This window comes from Haematobia irritans, chromosome 1 (genome assembly GCF_050003625.1).
Source record: "Haematobia irritans isolate KBUSLIRL chromosome 1, ASM5000362v1, whole genome shotgun sequence".
Classification (NCBI taxonomy): domain Eukaryota; kingdom Metazoa; phylum Arthropoda; class Insecta; order Diptera; family Muscidae; genus Haematobia; species Haematobia irritans.
The window spans coordinates 72,692,385-72,711,447 of record NC_134397.1 but is presented as its reverse complement, the minus strand read 5'-3'; the positions used below and the strand labels follow the sequence as shown (position 1 = coordinate 72,711,447).

General features: G+C 32.2%; 1 protein-coding gene across 1 annotated transcript; it reads right to left on the bottom strand.

Annotated features, from left to right (window-relative positions):
* Positions 1 to 434: 434 nt before the first annotated feature.
* On the bottom strand, positions 435 to 14,403 carry LOC142221164 (venom protease-like). Its single transcript, XM_075290745.1, has 4 exons — positions 14,245 to 14,403; positions 2,254 to 2,445; positions 1,752 to 1,950; positions 435 to 1,089 (listed from the first exon to the last, which is right to left on the bottom strand). Exons 1-4 carry the CDS (start codon positions 14,315 to 14,317, stop codon positions 504 to 506), a joined length of 1,050 nt encoding a protein of 349 aa, XP_075146860.1. The 5' UTR covers positions 14,318 to 14,403; the 3' UTR covers positions 435 to 503.
* Between the last annotated feature and the right edge of the window lie 4,660 nt (positions 14,404 to 19,063).

Below are 19,063 nucleotides of genomic sequence, written 5' to 3'. Positions count from 1 at the left end.
AAATCTAGTTAAGGTGGATTTCAACTGGAAAGAAGTTTCTTTCATTTCCAAACAGGTTTTTAATGTTATAAAAAATCCAACTATATTAAAAGTGTTCTTCCGGAAACTATACTCATTTTTTGTATTACAAAATAATTTTTTGTATTACAAAATATTTAATATTTTAGTATGATTATTATGGCTGTTGTAAGAGATCAACATTATATATATATATATTGTTAGTTGTCCAGACAACGCTTTATAATCGTAGCTTTAGGCGATTTCTAATTTATTCAACTGCTTAAATTTATGCCACATCAAAGTTGGTTTCCCTTTGACCGGGATCCCGGAAAATTTGAAAAAATTCCCGCTTTCCGGGGAATGGAAAAAGTCCGGCAAAAAGAAAACCCTAGTGGGAATAGACCAAATATTAAGTTAACAGAAACCGATCTTAATGCGGTAGTAACAAATAGCTCCAAAAAAGCTTATTAATATTTTATTTACATTATAATTATTTATTTATATCAGCCCCATACAATTTTCTCTATCCAATCCACATATGATGATATTCTTGTATAAAAAGCTGGGTAACCTATGTTGGCACAACCGCCATGACTATAGGATGTAACACCCAATAGCAAATGTAAGCAATTATAATCGGGATGATCAACGAACAAAGGACCACCAGAATCCCCACTACAAGTGTCACGAACATAATGAAATGATCCGGCGCACATTTGGATGGTTGTATTTATAACCTGACCAGCATCCGTGTCAATTTTCTCCAAACACACATCATCGGCAAAGCTGTCTAATTTAACCTTCAACAAATGTGACGAAGATTTGTCATAGTCCTGTATGGCTCCCCAGCCAGTAGCAAGGAATTGTTGAAAACTACGACCATCCACCAAAGGTAAGCAGGCCGGCATTATGAAGTCATTGAAATCAACCACACGTTCAAGTTCAATTACAGCAATGTCATGGAATTTATTACCATAATTATCATATCCATCAGGTATGGTATACTTCCTGATCGAAATATCAACAGGGGAAGCCACATCATCGGTGCGAGCATAGTCCAATTCTCCCAAACGGACTATATTTGGATTTCTAGAAATATAAAAGGAATAAATTGTTAATTATTCTTGGGATTTTAATCAGAACAAAAAAATTCACTTATCCACCTTTCGACTTTTTAAAAATTTGAAAAAAATGGAATATTCGAGTTTTGGATTATTTGAAAATTTTAAAATGTCCACAATTTGGGACAAATTTGAAGATTACAATAAGGTAACTTCGTCAATTTTTGACAAAAAAATCGATTAGGCGAAACTTCAGTTTTCGATATTGGCATCCCTAATCAATCAATAGGGCTGTTTTATTTTAGCACTGGATGCAACATTTGTATGGGCTATCCAGAACATCGTTGCACTGGTGTTCCATCCAGAACATCTCATCATTGCAAATCGTGCCGATGTTGCCAGATTGTATTTTGATAAAGTGACGCTTCTTCGATTCACAATAGCAATTTATTGTGACTATTTTATCGAAAAACATGAAATTCAAAGTGATACAGTGTCATAAATAATCGCAGCAGTAAATATTTATTACTAATTGGAGCATATCATACATTAAAAATGCCAGATTTCACTTCTTTTCTGTGATTTTTTTAAACAGCTGATGACAGTGTTGTATATTTTTCGAGATGTCCTGGATAAACGAGTACTCTGTTTTCTTTTAGTCTAATAATGATTTAATTTGTCATAGCTTACTTGGGCTGGTAGAAACAATGGGCGGCACTTAAGACAAATTTGGAACTTATTAAACTTCCCCCACATATGTGGGAATCATGTTGTGTGACATTACGATAAATCAATAAAGCCATGAAAGGAAATTCTTTGGGATCTGCTTTATCACCACCGACAATTAGTGATTGATCACATTTCTTTAACTTTAAATAAGATTTACATTCTGCAAAGAAAGAAGACTGTCGTTAATTAAGCCACATACATAATACACGCAGAGTGGGAATATGATCACCGCAAACCTGTTTTAATTATATACAATTATTTTTGGACGGAGATCATGGAACATTTTTGTTACAAAAATATTGTATTCTCGCCATACATCCAAATTAGACATAAAATTCCCGAGAAAATAAAATGGTTGCGACAAGCATGTTACATGTTCCCCGTCCAAAAATAACATTATTCTCTTGAAACCTGTTTGAGATGATCATTTTTCTTCTCTGAAAGTAGGTATATATCTACTTACCTTTGACAGCTCTCCTCTCTTCGTCATTGGGAGTAGCATAGGGTAAAGGTGGTACTGGACAACAAACATAGGTTGATCTTCTGTTTAGATTGCAGTATGGCTTCCGTTCCATTTGACTTAGTCTATTTTTGATAATAGGACAATTTTTTATATGTCGACATTCTGTGTTTAGAGCACATTCCTCACCAATAGCTGTATTTAGAAATGAAAAAAATATTTCTATTGTTATTTTTAATTCATACACAGGAAAAAAGTATCACCAATATTTTCCTAACTAAAATTTTATTAAAAAAAAAATAATTTACTCAATTAACAAAAAATAAATAAATAAATAAAAGCAAAAATCAATCACAATTGTATCAATTAATTTTTTAATTGTATCAATTCTAAAAGCCTATGAAATTAAATCGGGAGGTCGCTAAACCAAACCATGGACTCTGTGGGCCATACTAAATGCTCTGAGCCAACATAGTGCAATGGTTAGCATACCTGGCTTGCATATTGGTCATTTTCCAGTTCAATCACAGTTTCGACCAAACACCAAAAAGTGTTTCAGCAGTGGATTATCCCCTCTCAGTAATACTGGTGACATTTCTAAGTGTTTCAAATCTCCTCAAAGCGCCACAAGAAAAAACAAGTAAGGAAAGTCTAAAGTCGGGCGGGGCCGACTATATTATACCCTTCACCACTTTGTAAGTCCACATTTTCGATACCATATCAAATCCGTCCAATGTGTTGGATGCTATATGAATCCATACACATATATTCTGTATATCTGAGCAGATCTGTACAGAGTTCTGCAACACAATGTCAGTAAAAAACAAGTAAGGAAAGTCTAAAGTCGGGCGGGGCCGACTATATTATACCCTGCACCACTTTGTAGATCTAAATTTTCGATACCATATCACATCCGTCAAATGTGTTGGGGGCTATATAAAGGTTTGTCCCAAATACATACATTTAAATATCACTCGATCTGGAAGAATTTGATAGACTTCTACAAAATCTATAGACTCAAAATTTAAGTCGGCTAATGCACAAGGGTGGAACACAATGTTAGTAAAAAAATATGGGAAACATTTAAATCTGAAGCAATTTTAAGGAAACTTCGCAAAAGTTTATTTATGATTTATCGCTCGATATATATGTATTAGAAGTTTAAGAAAATTAGAGTCATTTTTACAACTTTTCGATTAAGCAGTGGCGATTTAACAAGGAAAATGTTGGTATTTTGACCATTTTTGTCGAAATCAGAAAAACATATATATGGGAGCTATATCTAAATCTTAACCGATTTCAATCAAATTTGGCACACATGACTATATTACTAATTGTACTCCTAGTGCAAAATTTCAACCAAATTGGGCCAAAACTCTGGCTTCTAGGGCCATATAAGTCAATATCGGGCGAAAAATATATATGGAAGCTATATCTAAATCTGAACCGATTTTAATCAAATTTGGCACACATGACTATACTACCAATTGTACTACTTGTGCAAAATTTCAAGATAATCGAGGTAAAACTCTGGCTTCTGGGTCCATATAAGTGCATATCGGACGAAAGATATATATGGGAGCTATATCTAAATCTGAATCGATTTCAACCAAATTTGGCACGCATAGTTACAATGCTAAATCTGCTCCCTGTGCAAAATTTCAACCAAATTGGGCCAAAACTCTGGCTTTTAGGACCATATTAGTCCATATCGGGCGAAAGATATATATGGGAGCTATATCTAAATCTGAACCGATTTCAATCAAATTTTGCACACATGACTATACTACTAATTGTACTCCTAGTGCAAAATTTCAACAAATACGGCCAAAAATCTGGCTTCTGGGGCCATATAAGTCCATCGGGCGAAAGATATATATGGGAGCTATATCTAAGTCTCAACCGATTTCAATCAAATTTTGCGAACTTGACTATACGACTAAGTGTTATGTTTGTACAAAATTTCAAGCAAATCGGTATAAAACTCTGGCTGCTGGGTCCATATTAGTGCATATCGGGCGAAAGATATATATGGGAGCTATATCCATTAGCGTAGCTAGATAATCTTCGTAGGGGGGGCTATAGCCCCCCTAGCTAAAAATTTATAGACTGAACATATAACTTCAATTAATGTTTTATTTCATAAAAATTAATAAAAAAATAGACATCAAAATAACTCGACAATTAATTTATAATAAAGCAACTAAAAGTAGTTCCACACTTTTCCCAGCATGGGAGTTGTTCTAAAGGCACAACTTTAAAAGCACTTCCACAAAGAAGTTAATTATTTTAACTACACAGGAAGTTTTTTAACTTCATTTTTTCATATTTTAATGCGTAATTCTTTGTTTTATTTAGCTGGGAAAATATCACACAATTTTTGAATTCACATTCAAAACACTGAATTCGGATCACACCTTAAGAAGTGGTGCAAATCAATTGCAACGGCTGTTCGATGGACATCCGTTCTATGACAAATTCATATTACATTCATCGCTTCTCCGCCAATTTTGCACCACTCCCGGGCCCAAAAAGAACATTTTCGCTTCTTTTTGCAGCATTATTAAGATATTAATTTATGAAAGAATAGTTTCTATTTTTTTAATTAAATTGACTAAATCAGACTAAACAAAATAATAAATAATAAACTAAATCACAACCACAGCTTTATTTCATAAATATCAGACTTCAAACATTGCCATCGGCAACTGCTATCACAACCCAAGTAATTCGATTGTGCATGAAAGTCTTTAGCGGGACTTTGTGCGGTTGTATATACTTGTTTAATTTTTATAAAAATGGAAAATCGTAACTAGGTTTTCAAATTCTGGGGGGGGGGGCTAAACTTTTTCTGGGGGGGGTCTAAGCCCCCTCCCCAGAGGCCTTCCTACGCTTATGGCTATATCTAAATCTGAACCGATTTCTTCCAAAATCAATAGGGTTCTATTCTGACTCAAATTAGGAACATGTGCCAAATTTGAAGGCGATTGGACTTAAATTGCGACCTACACTTTGATCACAAAAATGTGTTCACAGACAGACGGGCGGACGGACGGACATGGTTTTATCGACTCAGGGACCCACCCTGAGCATTATTGCCAAAGACACCATGTGTCTATCTCGTCTCCTTCTGGGTGTTACAAACATATGCACTAACTTATAATACCCTGTTCCACAGTGTGGCGCAGGGTATAAATATGGGAAACATTTAAATCTGAAGCAATTTTAAGGAAACTTCGCAAAAGTTTATTTATGATTTATGGCTCGATATATATGTATTAGAAGTTTAGGAAAATTAGTTTCATTTTTATAACTTTTCGACTAAGCAGTGGCGATTTAACAAGGAAAATGTTGGTATTTTGACCATTTTTGTCGAAATCAGAAAAACATATATATGGGAGCTATATCTAAATCTGAACCGATTTCAATCAAATTTGATACACATGACTATATTACTAATTGTACTCCTAGTGCCAAATTTCAACCAAATTGGGCCAAAACTCTGGTTTCTGGGGCCATATAAGTCCATATCGGGCGAAAAATATATATGGAAGCTATATCTAAATCTGAACCGATTTCAATCAAATTTGGCACACATGACTAAACTACCAATTGTACTCCTTGTGCAAAATGTCAAGCTAATCGGGATAAAACTCTGGCTTCTGGGTCCATATAAGTGCATATCGGGCGAAAGATATATATGGGAGCTATATCTAAATCTGAACCGATTTCTTCCAAAATCAATAGGGTTCTGTTCTGACCCAAATTAGGAACATGTGCCAAATTTGAAGGCGATTGGACTTAAATTGCGACCTAGACTTTGATCACAAAAATGTGTTCACAGACAGACGGACAGACGGACATGGTTATATCGACTCAGGGACCCACCCTGAGCATTATTGCTAAATACACCATGTGTCTACCTCGTCTCCTGCTGGGTGTTACAAACATATGCACTAACTTATAATACCCTGTTCCACAGTGTGGCGCAGGGTATAAATATAGGAAACATTTAAATATGAACCAAGTTTGAGGCAACTTCGCAAAAGTGTATTTACCGGTCGATAGATGTGTAATAGAGTAATAGGAAAATTTGAGTCATTTTGATAAGTTTTCGACTTAGCAGTGGCGATTTGATAAGGAAAATGTAGGTATTTCGGCCAGTTTTGCCTAAATAGGAAAAACATATATATGGAATCTATATAATCTGAACCGATTGCAATCAAATTTCACGTGCATAGTTACTATGTTGAATTTACTCCCTGTGCAAAATTTCACGTAAATCGGATTACCTCTGTGGTCATATGACGGAAAATCGGGCGAAATATATATATGGGAGCTATATCAAAATCTGAACCGATTTCAACCAAAATAAACACGCATATGCAGAACCTTAATTCTACTGCCTGTGCAAAGTTTCAAGTTCAATTCTACTCCCTCTGCAAAATTTCACGTAAATCAGAGTAGCACTCTTCCCTCTGTGGGCATATTAGTCCAAATCGGGCGAATGATATATATGGGAGCTATATCTAAATCTGAACCGACTTCAACTAAATTTTGCACAATTAACGATACTATAAAACGTACTCCTTGTGCTAAATTTCAAGCAACTCAGGGCAAAACTCTGGCTTTTGAGGCCATATAAATCCAAATCGGTCGAAAGATATATATGGGAGCTATATATAAATCTGAACCGATTTAGCTGATATTTGGCAGTTTTTACGGGACTGACAAAACATTCAGATGTACAAAACGTCGGTTCATAAATACGTGAATTATGATCAACTCGGTGATAACTATATAAGGCAGCTATATCTAAATCTGAACCGATTTTTTCCAAAATCAATAGCGATTGTCTTATATCTGAAGACGTTATGTCAAATTTGAAGACGATCGGACTTAAACTGCGACCTGTACTTTGGGCACAAAATTACATATACAGACAGACGGACGGACAGACGGACATCGCTAAATCGACTAAGAATTTTATTCTAAGCCGATCGGTATACTAAAAGATGGGTCTGTGACAATTATTTCTTGGCGTTACATACAAATGCACAAACTTATTATACCCTGTACCACAGTAGTGGTACAGGGTATAATAACCCTGTACCACTACTGTGGACCTAACTTTATTTAGGTCGTGGGAATTAGTTGATTTAAGATCAATTTTGCCAAATGTGAGAAATTTTTTCTTATTTTAATTATTAAATTCATAAGTTTCTCAAATGAGTAAAATTTACTTAAATGTGACTATCTAGAACTTCACATAGCGCTAAAGATGGACTGAAAACAGTGAACCCACCAGGAAGAAAATTTTTTGTTAATATTAGAAAATTTAGATTATTTTTAGAAATTTTTAACCAAACAAAAATAGGTAAATATTTTTCATTGTTGTTGTTTTTTCATCTCAGCTTAAAACCATACATTGACTAAACTACAAGTGTAGCTTAACCAACAGAGGAAAAGAATGTTTGTCAAATTTATTTGGGCAAAGCCCTATAGACTGCAAGATGGTTGGATGGACGCACGTTTCGGAATTACCATATACCTCATCAGCATCCTCTACTTGCAGCAAAACTATCAACTAATTATCAGAATAAATTCAGGCGGTTCATTAAACCCAACAATTAACCACACTTGAACCTTCCGAAAAAAGGAAAATAGATATGTTAGTTTCGAATTTATTTCGGCATAAGCCGGCTATCATGCAAAACCTTTTTTCGGAAGGTTCAAGTGTGGTTCATTGTTGGGTTTAATGAACTGCCTCTTTTAAATTTGGGTTTTGTGTTCTAGCTTCTAGGAACAAATTTTAATTTTTCGTTTTTTTCAGCTGTTTTCTTCATATGCAATCAAAGCCCTTTAAAATCGAATTAACGACAACTTTATTTTACAAATTCAGACTCGGCTTCCAGTTTAAATTATGCAATGTTTCAAGTAAAAACGTCTTCAAAATAAGGTGTTGAAAAACATGTCCTATTTTTGAACCATATTTTGCTTTGTAGTCAAGATAAAAAAGACAACAAATTTCATTAATTTTAAAGATTTTTTTTTTTTTTTTATGAATTATTAAAGTCAAGTTGATCTTAGCCCAAAAATTTTTTCTTTTATGTTATGATACCTACTTTTAAGTCAAATCACCTAATTATAAGGACAATACGACTTCATTAAAAAGTTTATCGACTTTAGGACAAGGAAAAAATCTTTATATTAGAGAAATGCTTCTTCTATGCTAATCTATGCGTTTGTATTTTAAGGACATAAAATCTTTGACCTCACGACAATATTTTTTCAGTGTTGGCGAAGCTTTTTTAGCTGGGATACAGCTGTTCAGTGATGCCAATTTGGTGCTTTTGTCACCAAATTTAGTGCCTTTTGATATGCAAAAAGAACCGTATTGGCTTTTTAGTGACTTTTCAAAAAAAAGCACCAATTTGGTGGTTTCTGGCGTTTTCATTTAGTGCTTTTGGTGTTTTTTTTTCAATTTAAACATTATTGAGTATAATTTACGACATCTTTTCATACAAAAATACAGATTAGACTGTCAAAAGCTTAAGAAACTCAACTATATAGCCATCGAATTTTATTGTTATGAAGGTAGTATTGGTCCTTTTGTAACCAATATTGTTATTTTTTTTTAAAATCTATCGACGAATGAAGAATTTCTTAACTTGATATAGATGCCATCAAAAACGTTAGCATTAAATTCACAAAAACACTCATTATTGAAATAAGATATATACTCCCAGCAAATATTAATATGTCCAAATTTAATGTCGAAACATTTATTTTCTCCTCTGAAAAAACATATTTTGAAATTTGAAAGTCATAACTGATAAAAATTATAAAGAAATACACTTGGATAGTGTAACGGAACGAAATACATTTTTGTATTGTATTCGTCCGTACATGGATTTATTTGATTGTGCCTCCTGTTGTTTAACGTATGTGTGCCTTTTATGGCCACATATCCACTGCCCTACTCTCCACATACCCACTGTCGTTCTATTCAGTATGTGTGGGTATGCAGTCAATGACACATTGGGCAATTTGACTTTGAGAAACACTTATTTTTGCTTGCTATGAGCATAATTCTCATCTACGTTTTGTCCAAAAACACCGAGAATATGAACTCGGTGTTTTTGGACAACGAGCAAGAGTCCCGACAACCGAAGGGTATTGAACACGACGAGTGGCACGACCGCAGTCAGTTCACACCAGGGATGGACAATGCAGTACTATAGTACTACTTTCAATACTTTTTCACCCTCGTCAGTACCGTAGTACCCCCGCGAATGATTTAGTACCTTTTAAGACAATATCAGATTTATGGTACAATAGTTTTGGCAAAATATTTTAATATTTTGAGAAAGTCTTTAACAAACTTATTTGCTAATAGTCTCTTACAAATTTGGCAAAACAGACAAGTTCATGCGGGAAGAAAATCTCGATTTTGTAAACGCCTTAGAACAATATTTCTTGAATTTGAAGAATGTTTTAGTAGAAAAAAAGCATGTGATTCTATATTACGCTTCCACACGAACACTTTCTAGATAAGAAGTCACGGTCGAAACTTGAGACAAACATAATCTGCCAACACTTGGAGAAAATCTTATCTAATACTACCAAAACATATTATTTTCCAAAAATATATTTCTTCAGAAAGTTTTATCAAAATTTTTTTCTACAGAAAATTTTGTCAAAAATTGATATCTATTTTATATCGAAAATTTTGTCAAAATTTATTTCTGTGGAAAATTTTGTCAACATTTTATTTCATTAGAAAATTTTGTCAAGATTTTATTTCTATAGAAATTTTTATCAAAATTTTATTTTTATAGAAATTTTTTGTCAAAATTTTATTTTTATTACATATTTTGTCAAAAAATTTTTTTATAGAAGATTTTGTCAAAATTTTGGTTTTATTGAAAATTTTGTCAAAATTTTATATCTATAGAATTTTTTTTTCAAAATTTTATTTCGGTAGAAAATTTTGTCAAAATTTTATTTCGGTAGAAAAATTTTGTCTTTAGGAAATTGTGTAAAGATTTTATTATTTATAAAATTGGGGTCAACTCAACAAAATTTACTATATTTTCTTTAAAATTTGGTCTAAGGGAGCTCTTGTCAATAATCTTCCAATGGAATTATTATTGATTTTGGTGAAAAGTACTTTTTCGCTCAAAAAAATACCTTTTTTGTACTTTCTTAAAAATTGTATTTTCCATCCCTGGTTCACACTAAGCGACAGGAACTCTGCCACCGCACTAAGTGTTTCGGCATTTAGCTTGCTTCCGCACTAATCGTTTCACCGACGATTAGCTTGCTTCCGCACTAATAGCATCGGCTATTAGCTTGCTTCCGCACTGGTAGCTTCGGTTATTAGCTTGCTTCCGCACTAATTGTTTCGGCAATTAGCTTGCTTCCGCACTAGTAGCCTCGGCTATTAGCTTGCTTCCGCACTAATTGCTTCGGCAATTAGCTTGATACCGCACTAATCGGTTCACCGACGATTAGCTTGCTTCCGCACTAATAGCTTCGGCTATTAGCTTGCTTCCACTAGTAGTTTCGACAAATAGTTTGTAGTTTTGTTACTAACCTAACAACGAATCAACAATCAACACCGAATCACCACATCACCCGGATTGTCAACATCGCTATCAACGTTGAATCGCCGCATCACCCGTATCATCAACATCGGCCAACCATCGACAGCCGACCAAACCAACACAACCAGCCACCAGCCACCGACGGCTGACCAGCAACTATCATCACCGCTACCGAACCATTAACCGAATCATCAACCGAATCAACCACCGAACCATCAACCGAATCACCAACCGATCATCATCGAACACCGCAACAACGACTTTAGCCGAACCAAATCGTCAACAACCGATACGCCGACTTCAGTACTAAGAGGCTACGTAATAAATCACCGACTCCTCAGTATACCGTGCAAACATAAACATTATACGTATATAAGGTCAAATAAATAAAGTTCGTACTACTATTATTGTATAAATACCACCAAATCGTGTGTTCTTAATTTAAGGTTTGTGGGTCCTTAAAGTTGATCCTGGACTACCACTGGTCCACCTCAGCCGACGACAAAACCACGTTACAATTGGCTTAAATGCGTAAAAAATGCTTCAAATGAAGTCAATACCCAAAAGTTCTATAATACATCTTTGGGAGTTGGCATCACTGCAGATGTTTCACAACAACCACCGTTCACTGAAAAAAATATTGACCTAATATGGAAGATTATGCAACTTATGCAATCCTAAAGACAAAATTCTTTAAAATAATGACATTTTAATTAAAAGGAAGTTTTTAATCCTTGCTTCAAAAATTTTTTTCATTCCATTTAGGACACAAATCTTGAAATTTTGCGTCCCTCTGTTGAAGTTGTAGATCTTTGAAGTAAGGCAAATGTTCCTTAAAATAAAGAAAAACATTTTTAATTTAAAGAAATCGTCTTTAACTCAACTGACATATTGAATTTTTAAATTTAAATATAAAAATGCTTCAAATATAGGCTAAGACTTATTTGCTCTCATTTAATGCTCTCGTTCTTCAACTTTCTCTCTCTCTCTCTCTTGCTCTCTGAATAATTAACACAACATAAATAAGTTTACTAAAATTTTTAAAATTAATATATATTTACATCCACACTTATTATATTTAGAAAATTGATGTCTCAAATATTTTATGCTCATTTAGGAACATAATAATATTGCACTAAAAAAATGTTTTAAAAAGTTCGGAACATATGTAAACACACCTTTTAATCCGTATTTCTATAGTCTCAATAATCATCCGCAACACTCCGCAAACTCTAAATAGTGCCCATTACAAAAATGTATACTATCATAGACTATATTTTCCAAGTGCAGTAAATTTGCATACCCTACAAACGTTTCAAATACGCTTCGTAAGTTTTTTGTATGCGATGCTTAAAAATCAGCCTTAGTGAACTTTAAGCCATAAAGTCTACCGATGTCGTCTCCATAATATACGTATTTTCCATTCCCATATCAGAAATAATAAATGCATTCACACCTATTATCTGTTTAAATTAGAGATGTGCACGTGACACGAAATTGTCGTGACTCACGAAAATTTTTGTGACTCACGCATGACTCGTGAGTCCCGCTGACGGCTACGGCGTGAGCGTGATTAACCAAACAAATGTCGTGCGTGAGCGTGAGTTACGAGAATATTATCGTCGCTAGTGTGCGTGAGTAACGAATTTCGGAAAAACACGCTGACTAAAAAAATCACGCTTACGAACATAGTTAAAATGCCTACACGGATGAAAAAGACTGTTTTTCATATGTTTGGCTATAAACATTATATGTTTGGAACACAAATTTTTAAACACAATATTTTTGAGTGCAAGCATATAATGTTCATAAACTAGCATAACATGTTTGGGACATATATGTTAATATGTTAGAACATATTATGTTTGGGACATAAAATGTTTGTAAATATAATATGCTTGGATGCAAACATATATTAATTTAGAAATAGCCTATAAACATATATGTGTTTAGTAGCTTGGAGCGCTATTTAACAGGGAGCGATATTGAATTAAGTTGGTGGTTGTTGCTTGTTATTACAAAATTAACATTTTATTTTTCCTTGGGCAATTGATCAGCTACTTCTTTGATCCTTACAAACTGTGTGGTCCGCTGTTCGAATCCCCGTCCGGCAAAAGGTAAAATTAAAATAAAAAAAATTATACAATTGAATAATTTCTTCTACAATGTTTGTATTACAGAAAAAGGTGCTAAGAACTAAAAAATCTCGTGGAAGTGAGAAAGATGTGGGGGAATATACAATTAAGCAGAAACAAAATTTTGAGCATTCAGGTCGAAAACCTATGTTGTTAGCACCTATATTACCTGTTTATTTTCATAATTCATTATGATTGTAAATATATAAATAAATAAATAAAATTTTGAGCACAATATTGTTTGGGAGAATTTTTTTAAGCATATAACATTTTTGGGTGCAAAATGCTTCCAAACATATTATATGTTCACATAATAACATATTGTTTTTTGGAAGACAACATTATTGAATTTGGATGCAAAAATACAAAATGTTTGGAACTTAGACTACCCAAACGTATATTGTTTAGACCAATATGCTTTCAAACATATTATATATTGGAAGAGATCAAACATATAAATGTTTGGGCAATACCCAAAAATGTATATGCTTGAAGCAAAATATGTTTGGGAGTATATGTTACAGAAGCGATTTTTTGTGAGGGTGTACGAGTTGAGTTCATTTATAATTAGAGTGGCATCCTAGGTGTTAACGAGTTTTATAACGCTCTAGATTTTAATCATACTCATGATTTTAGTCAGGTTCTATAGGTAAATTAAATTATTCGTGAGACACGAGGCTTTTTGTGAGTCACGACATTTTTCGTGAGTCACGATATTTTTCGTGAGTAACGACATTTAAAAGATTTTCATGCGTTAGTGTGCGTGAGTACAAATTTTCTTTTCGTGCACGTGCGTGAGCGTGAGTCGTACCAAAAACATCGTGCGTGAGTGTGCGTGAATAATATTTCTCCGTCGTGAGTGTGCGTGAGCAAAATATTACTCACGTGCACACCTCTAGTGTAAATACCAATTCATCTTTCAAATGAATGAATGAATGAATTATTAAAAAAAAATAAATAAAAAAAAAATAAATAAAAAAAAATAAATTATTTTTGCGATTAAATTTTCCTGTTTGATTTTGTTGTTGGTAATAAAAACTGATTCATATGTGTGTAGTGGTTTCATATGTGTTCTCTTTTAAAGAACATCATCTCTCCGGATGATTGTTTTTTTTTTTTTGAAACTGTTGTAGTTTTAAATAGGACTCAAAAGACTCCGACTAATTGGCAATATTCTCTATTATGCAATAAGAAACTTCAATACACTAAACCTGGCTCAAATCGACAAACCCGAGAAAATACAAACTTACCCACAACAGAGAGCAATTGCTGCAAAATTATCGCTGCAAAACAAATGAAGCTGAACAACGACGCTATTGACATGGCGTTGCTGTTCTAAAGCCAGTTGTTGATTATTTTGTTTAATTTAATATTCTATAGTGATAGAGTGTGGCTTAACCGATCGATAAGAAATCTCAGGGAATACTAACGCTTGAAAAATTTGCGATTCATTTCGAAACCTCTAAAATCATCAATTAAACCTCGGCATCAAGTCTCTTAGAATAAATGAAGAGAAAAGTATTATATTTAAATTTTTATTCTTTTTTCTTTCATTCATTATATGCTCTTAACCATCGACAGATTATATTATTGGCAGTCTTGGCCAGACTTTTCTGATATGAGAAATTGTTTGTTATGTCAAAATTTTGTTCCTGTAGAAAATTTTGTCAGGACAGCTGTTTCGGAATTAACATATTCCTCATCAGCATCTTCAACTCGCAGCAAAACTATCAACCAATTATCAGAATAAATTCGGGTAATTCACTAAACCCAAACTACACTTGAACCTCCCGAAAAAAGTTTTTGATATTTTATTTCTATAGAAAATTTTGTCAAAATTTTATTTCTATAGTAAATGTTGTCAAAATTGTATTTCTATAGAAAATTTTGTAATAATTTTATTTCTATAAAAAACTTTGTCAAAATTTTACTTCTATAGAAAATTATGTCAACATTTTATTTCTACAGAAAAATTTTTCAAAAAATTTTTTGTATAGAAAATTTGGTCAAAATTTACTTTCTAAAGTACATTTTGTCAAAATTTTATTTCTAATTATACAATTATTTTTCGAGCTTTATGGACAGATATAGATCATTATTATGGACAGATAATGATTTTCTCCATAAGGAGTTAGCATAAAGGGCCCAAAATTGAGTTATCTCTCCCAGCCAGATCTATACTAAAGGCTGTGGAAAGGTTCATTCGCCCGAACCGAAACATGTACAGTTCAGGCGTGTATAGATTTGTATCTGGCGTTTTCTTTTCAATGGCTCTATTAACCATGTTCCTTAATCTATATCTGTCCATAAAGCTCGAAAAATAATTGTATAATTAGATATAATGCATTTGGACGTCAATTGCCTGTTTCGGTATCAGGCTAACATGTAATATAAAATTTTATTTCTTTAGAAATTTAGTAAAACATTCATTTTTATAGAAAATTTTGTCAAAATTTTATTTTATTTTATTTTATTTTATTTTATTTATTTATTTAAAAATATCCTGTACAACAAGATTAAAGTCTTATAATTAAAGTATAGGAATTTTAATAAAAAACAATATAACAATATAACGGATAAATTTAAAAAGCAACAATGAATCATGATAATAATAATTTATATTAAAACATAATGAAATGATTAAAAAATTTTTATAAAAATGAAAATATGTTTAAAATTAAAGTTAAATTGAAAGGTTTAATAAATTGAAAAAAAGTTTTGAACATTTGTGTGTTTATAACAAAATAATTATTAAATAAATAAATTTAAAGTAGTAAAAAAGTAAAAGAATACAAAACAAAGCAGTTAAAAAATGATTGATAACTGGATTAATTAGTTTGTAAAGACTGGTAATGAGCAAAAATTATTTTTTTAAATTTCATTGTGTTGTTAATTTGCTGCAAATTATTAGGTAGATTATTCCAGAGACGTATGGTGTAAACAAAGAAATGCCACTCAGAGACTAGGATTCGATACCGCATTGGAACATTTTTTTTTTTACCCCTGGTCGATCTATTAAAACGAAGCTTCTCATATAAATACCATGGTTGACCCGAGTTTATTATTTTGTGAAGGAATACAAGTGATCTTATATTAATCAAATCATCAAATGATACCCCAAATATCAAGGATCTATATCGTGAAATAGGGTCATAACGCCGCAATCTGTATACCTATCTTACTACACCATTATAGACACCATTAAGTTGATTCGTAAACTTTGCATCCACACGGTTGAAAAAGACTGTTTTTCATATGTTTGGCTATAAACATTATATATTTGGAACACAAATTTTTAAACACAACATTTTTGAGTGCAAGCATATAATGTTCATAAACTAGCATAACATGTTTGGGACATATATGTTAATATGTTAGAACATATTATGTTTGGGACATAAAATGTTTGTAAATATAATATGCTTGGATGCAAACATATATTAATTTAGAAATAGCCTATAAACATATATGTGTTTAGTAGCTTGGAGCGCTATTTAACAGGGAGCGATATTGAATTAAGTTGGTGGTTGTGGCTTGTTATTACAAAATTAACATTTTATTTTTCCTTGGGCAATTGATCAGCTACTTCTTTGATCCTTACAAACTGGGTGGTCCGCTGTTCGAATCCCCGTCCGGCAAAAAGTAAAATTAAAAAAAATTATAAAATATAACAATTTCTTCTACAATGTTTGCATTACAGAAAAAGGTGCTAAGAACTAAAAAATCTCGTGGAAGTGAGAAAGATGTGGAGGAATATGCAATTAGGCAGAAACAACATTTTGAGCATTCAGATCGAAACCTATGTTGTTAGCACCTATATTACCTGTTTATTTTCATAATTCATTATGATTGTAAATATATTTATATATAAATAAATAAATAAATAAAATTTTGAGCACAATATTGTTTGGGAGAAATTTTTTTAAGCATATAATATTTTTGGGTGCAAAATGCTACCAAACATATTATATGTTCACATAATAACATATTGTTTTTTGGAAGACAACATTATTGAATTTGGATGCAAAAATACAAAATGTTTGGAACTTAGACTACCCAAACATATATTGTTTAGACCAATATGCTTTCAAACATATTATATATTGGAAGAGATCAAACAAATAAATGTTTGGGCAATACCCAAAAATGTATATGCTTGAAGCAAAATATGTTTGGGAGTATATGTTACAGAAGCGATTTTTTATGAGGGTGCATATAACAAAGAAGGCATGAAATATATCTTAGCAAGCAGAATCCTAGTCCTCAATGGGGTCAACCTTTGTGCAAACCGTAATGATCTCAACTTAGCATATGCCTGAACTACCACAATATTAATATGATCCGTCCACGACAACTTACTATTCATGACAATGCCAAGGTTCCTAACAGAAGAAACAATGCCTATTCGTTGTCCATCAATTCTGACATCCGGTTCATAAGGAATCTGTAAGCCCCGCCTGTGTAGCACTAAGCACTTTGACTTCAATGGATTAAGGAATAGACCATTAGCAGTCGCCCACCTACACGGATGAAAAAGACTATTTTTCATATGTTTGGCTATAAACATATAAGTTTGGAACACAATTTTTTAAACACAACATTTTTGAGTGCAAGCATATAATGTTCATAAACTAGCATAACATGTTTGGGACATATATGTTAATATGTTAGAACATATTATGTTTGGGACATAAAATGTTTGTAAATATAATATGCTTGGATGCAAACATATATTAATTTAGAAATAGCCTATAAACATATATGTGTTTAGTAGCTTGGAGCGCTATTTAACAGGGAGCGATATTGAATTAAGTTGGTGGTTGTTGCTTGTTATTACAAAATTAACATTTTATTTTTCCTTGGGCAATTGATCAGCTACTTCTTTGATCCTTGCAAACTGTGTGGTCCGCTGTTCGAATCCCCGTCCGGCAAAAGGTAAAATTAAAATAAAAAAATCATACAATTGAATAATTTCTTCTACAATGTTTGTATTACAGAAAAAGGTGCTAAGAACTAAAAAATCTCGTGGAAGTGAGAAAGATGTGAGGGAATATACAATTAGACAGAAACAAAATTTTGAGCATTCAGGTCGAAAACCTATATTGTTAGCACCTATATTACCTGTTTATTTTCATAATTCATTATGACTGTAAATATATAAATAAATAAATAAAATTTTGATAATTTTTTTTAAGCATATAATATTTTTGGGTGCAAAATGCTTCCAAACATATTATATGTTCACATAATAACATATTGTTTTTTGGAAGACAACATTATTGAATTTGGATGCAAAAATACAAAATGTTTGGAACTTAGACTACCCAAACATATATTGTTTAGACCAATATGCTTTCAAACATATTATATATTGGAAGAGATCAAACATATAAATGTTTGGGCAATACCCAAAAATGTATATGCTTGAAGCAAAATATGTTTGGGAGTATATGTTACAGAAGCGATTTTTTGTGAGGGTGTATGAATGGTTGCCAGATCATCATTAAGCCTCCTAATCAGGATCTCGTAAAAATTAAGATCCTGTGCAAGATATATCTGAATATCGTCAGCATAAATATGAATCTTTTTATTTCTATAGAACATTTTGTCAAAATTTTATTTCTAAAGAACATTTTGTCAAAATTTTATTTCTTTAGAAATTTAGCAAAAACTTTATTAATTTTGTCAACATTTTATTTCTATAGAAAAATTTGTCAAAATTTTATTTCCATAGAAAATTTTTTCAACATTTTATTTCTATAGAAAATTTTGTTTGAATTTAATTCTATAGACATTTTTGTCAAAGTTTTTTTTTTATAGAAAATTTTGTCAATATTTTATTTTTATAGAACATTTTGTCAAAATTGTATTTCTGTAGAAAATTTTGTCAACATTTTATTTCTTTAGAAAATTTTGTCAAAATTTTATTTTTAAAGAAAATTTTGTAAAAATTTTATTTCTTTAGAATTATTTTTTTATAAATTTTTTTTATAGAAAATTTTGTCAACATTTTATTTCCATAGAAATCTTTTCAAAATTTTATTTCTATAGAATTTTTTTCTTAAATTT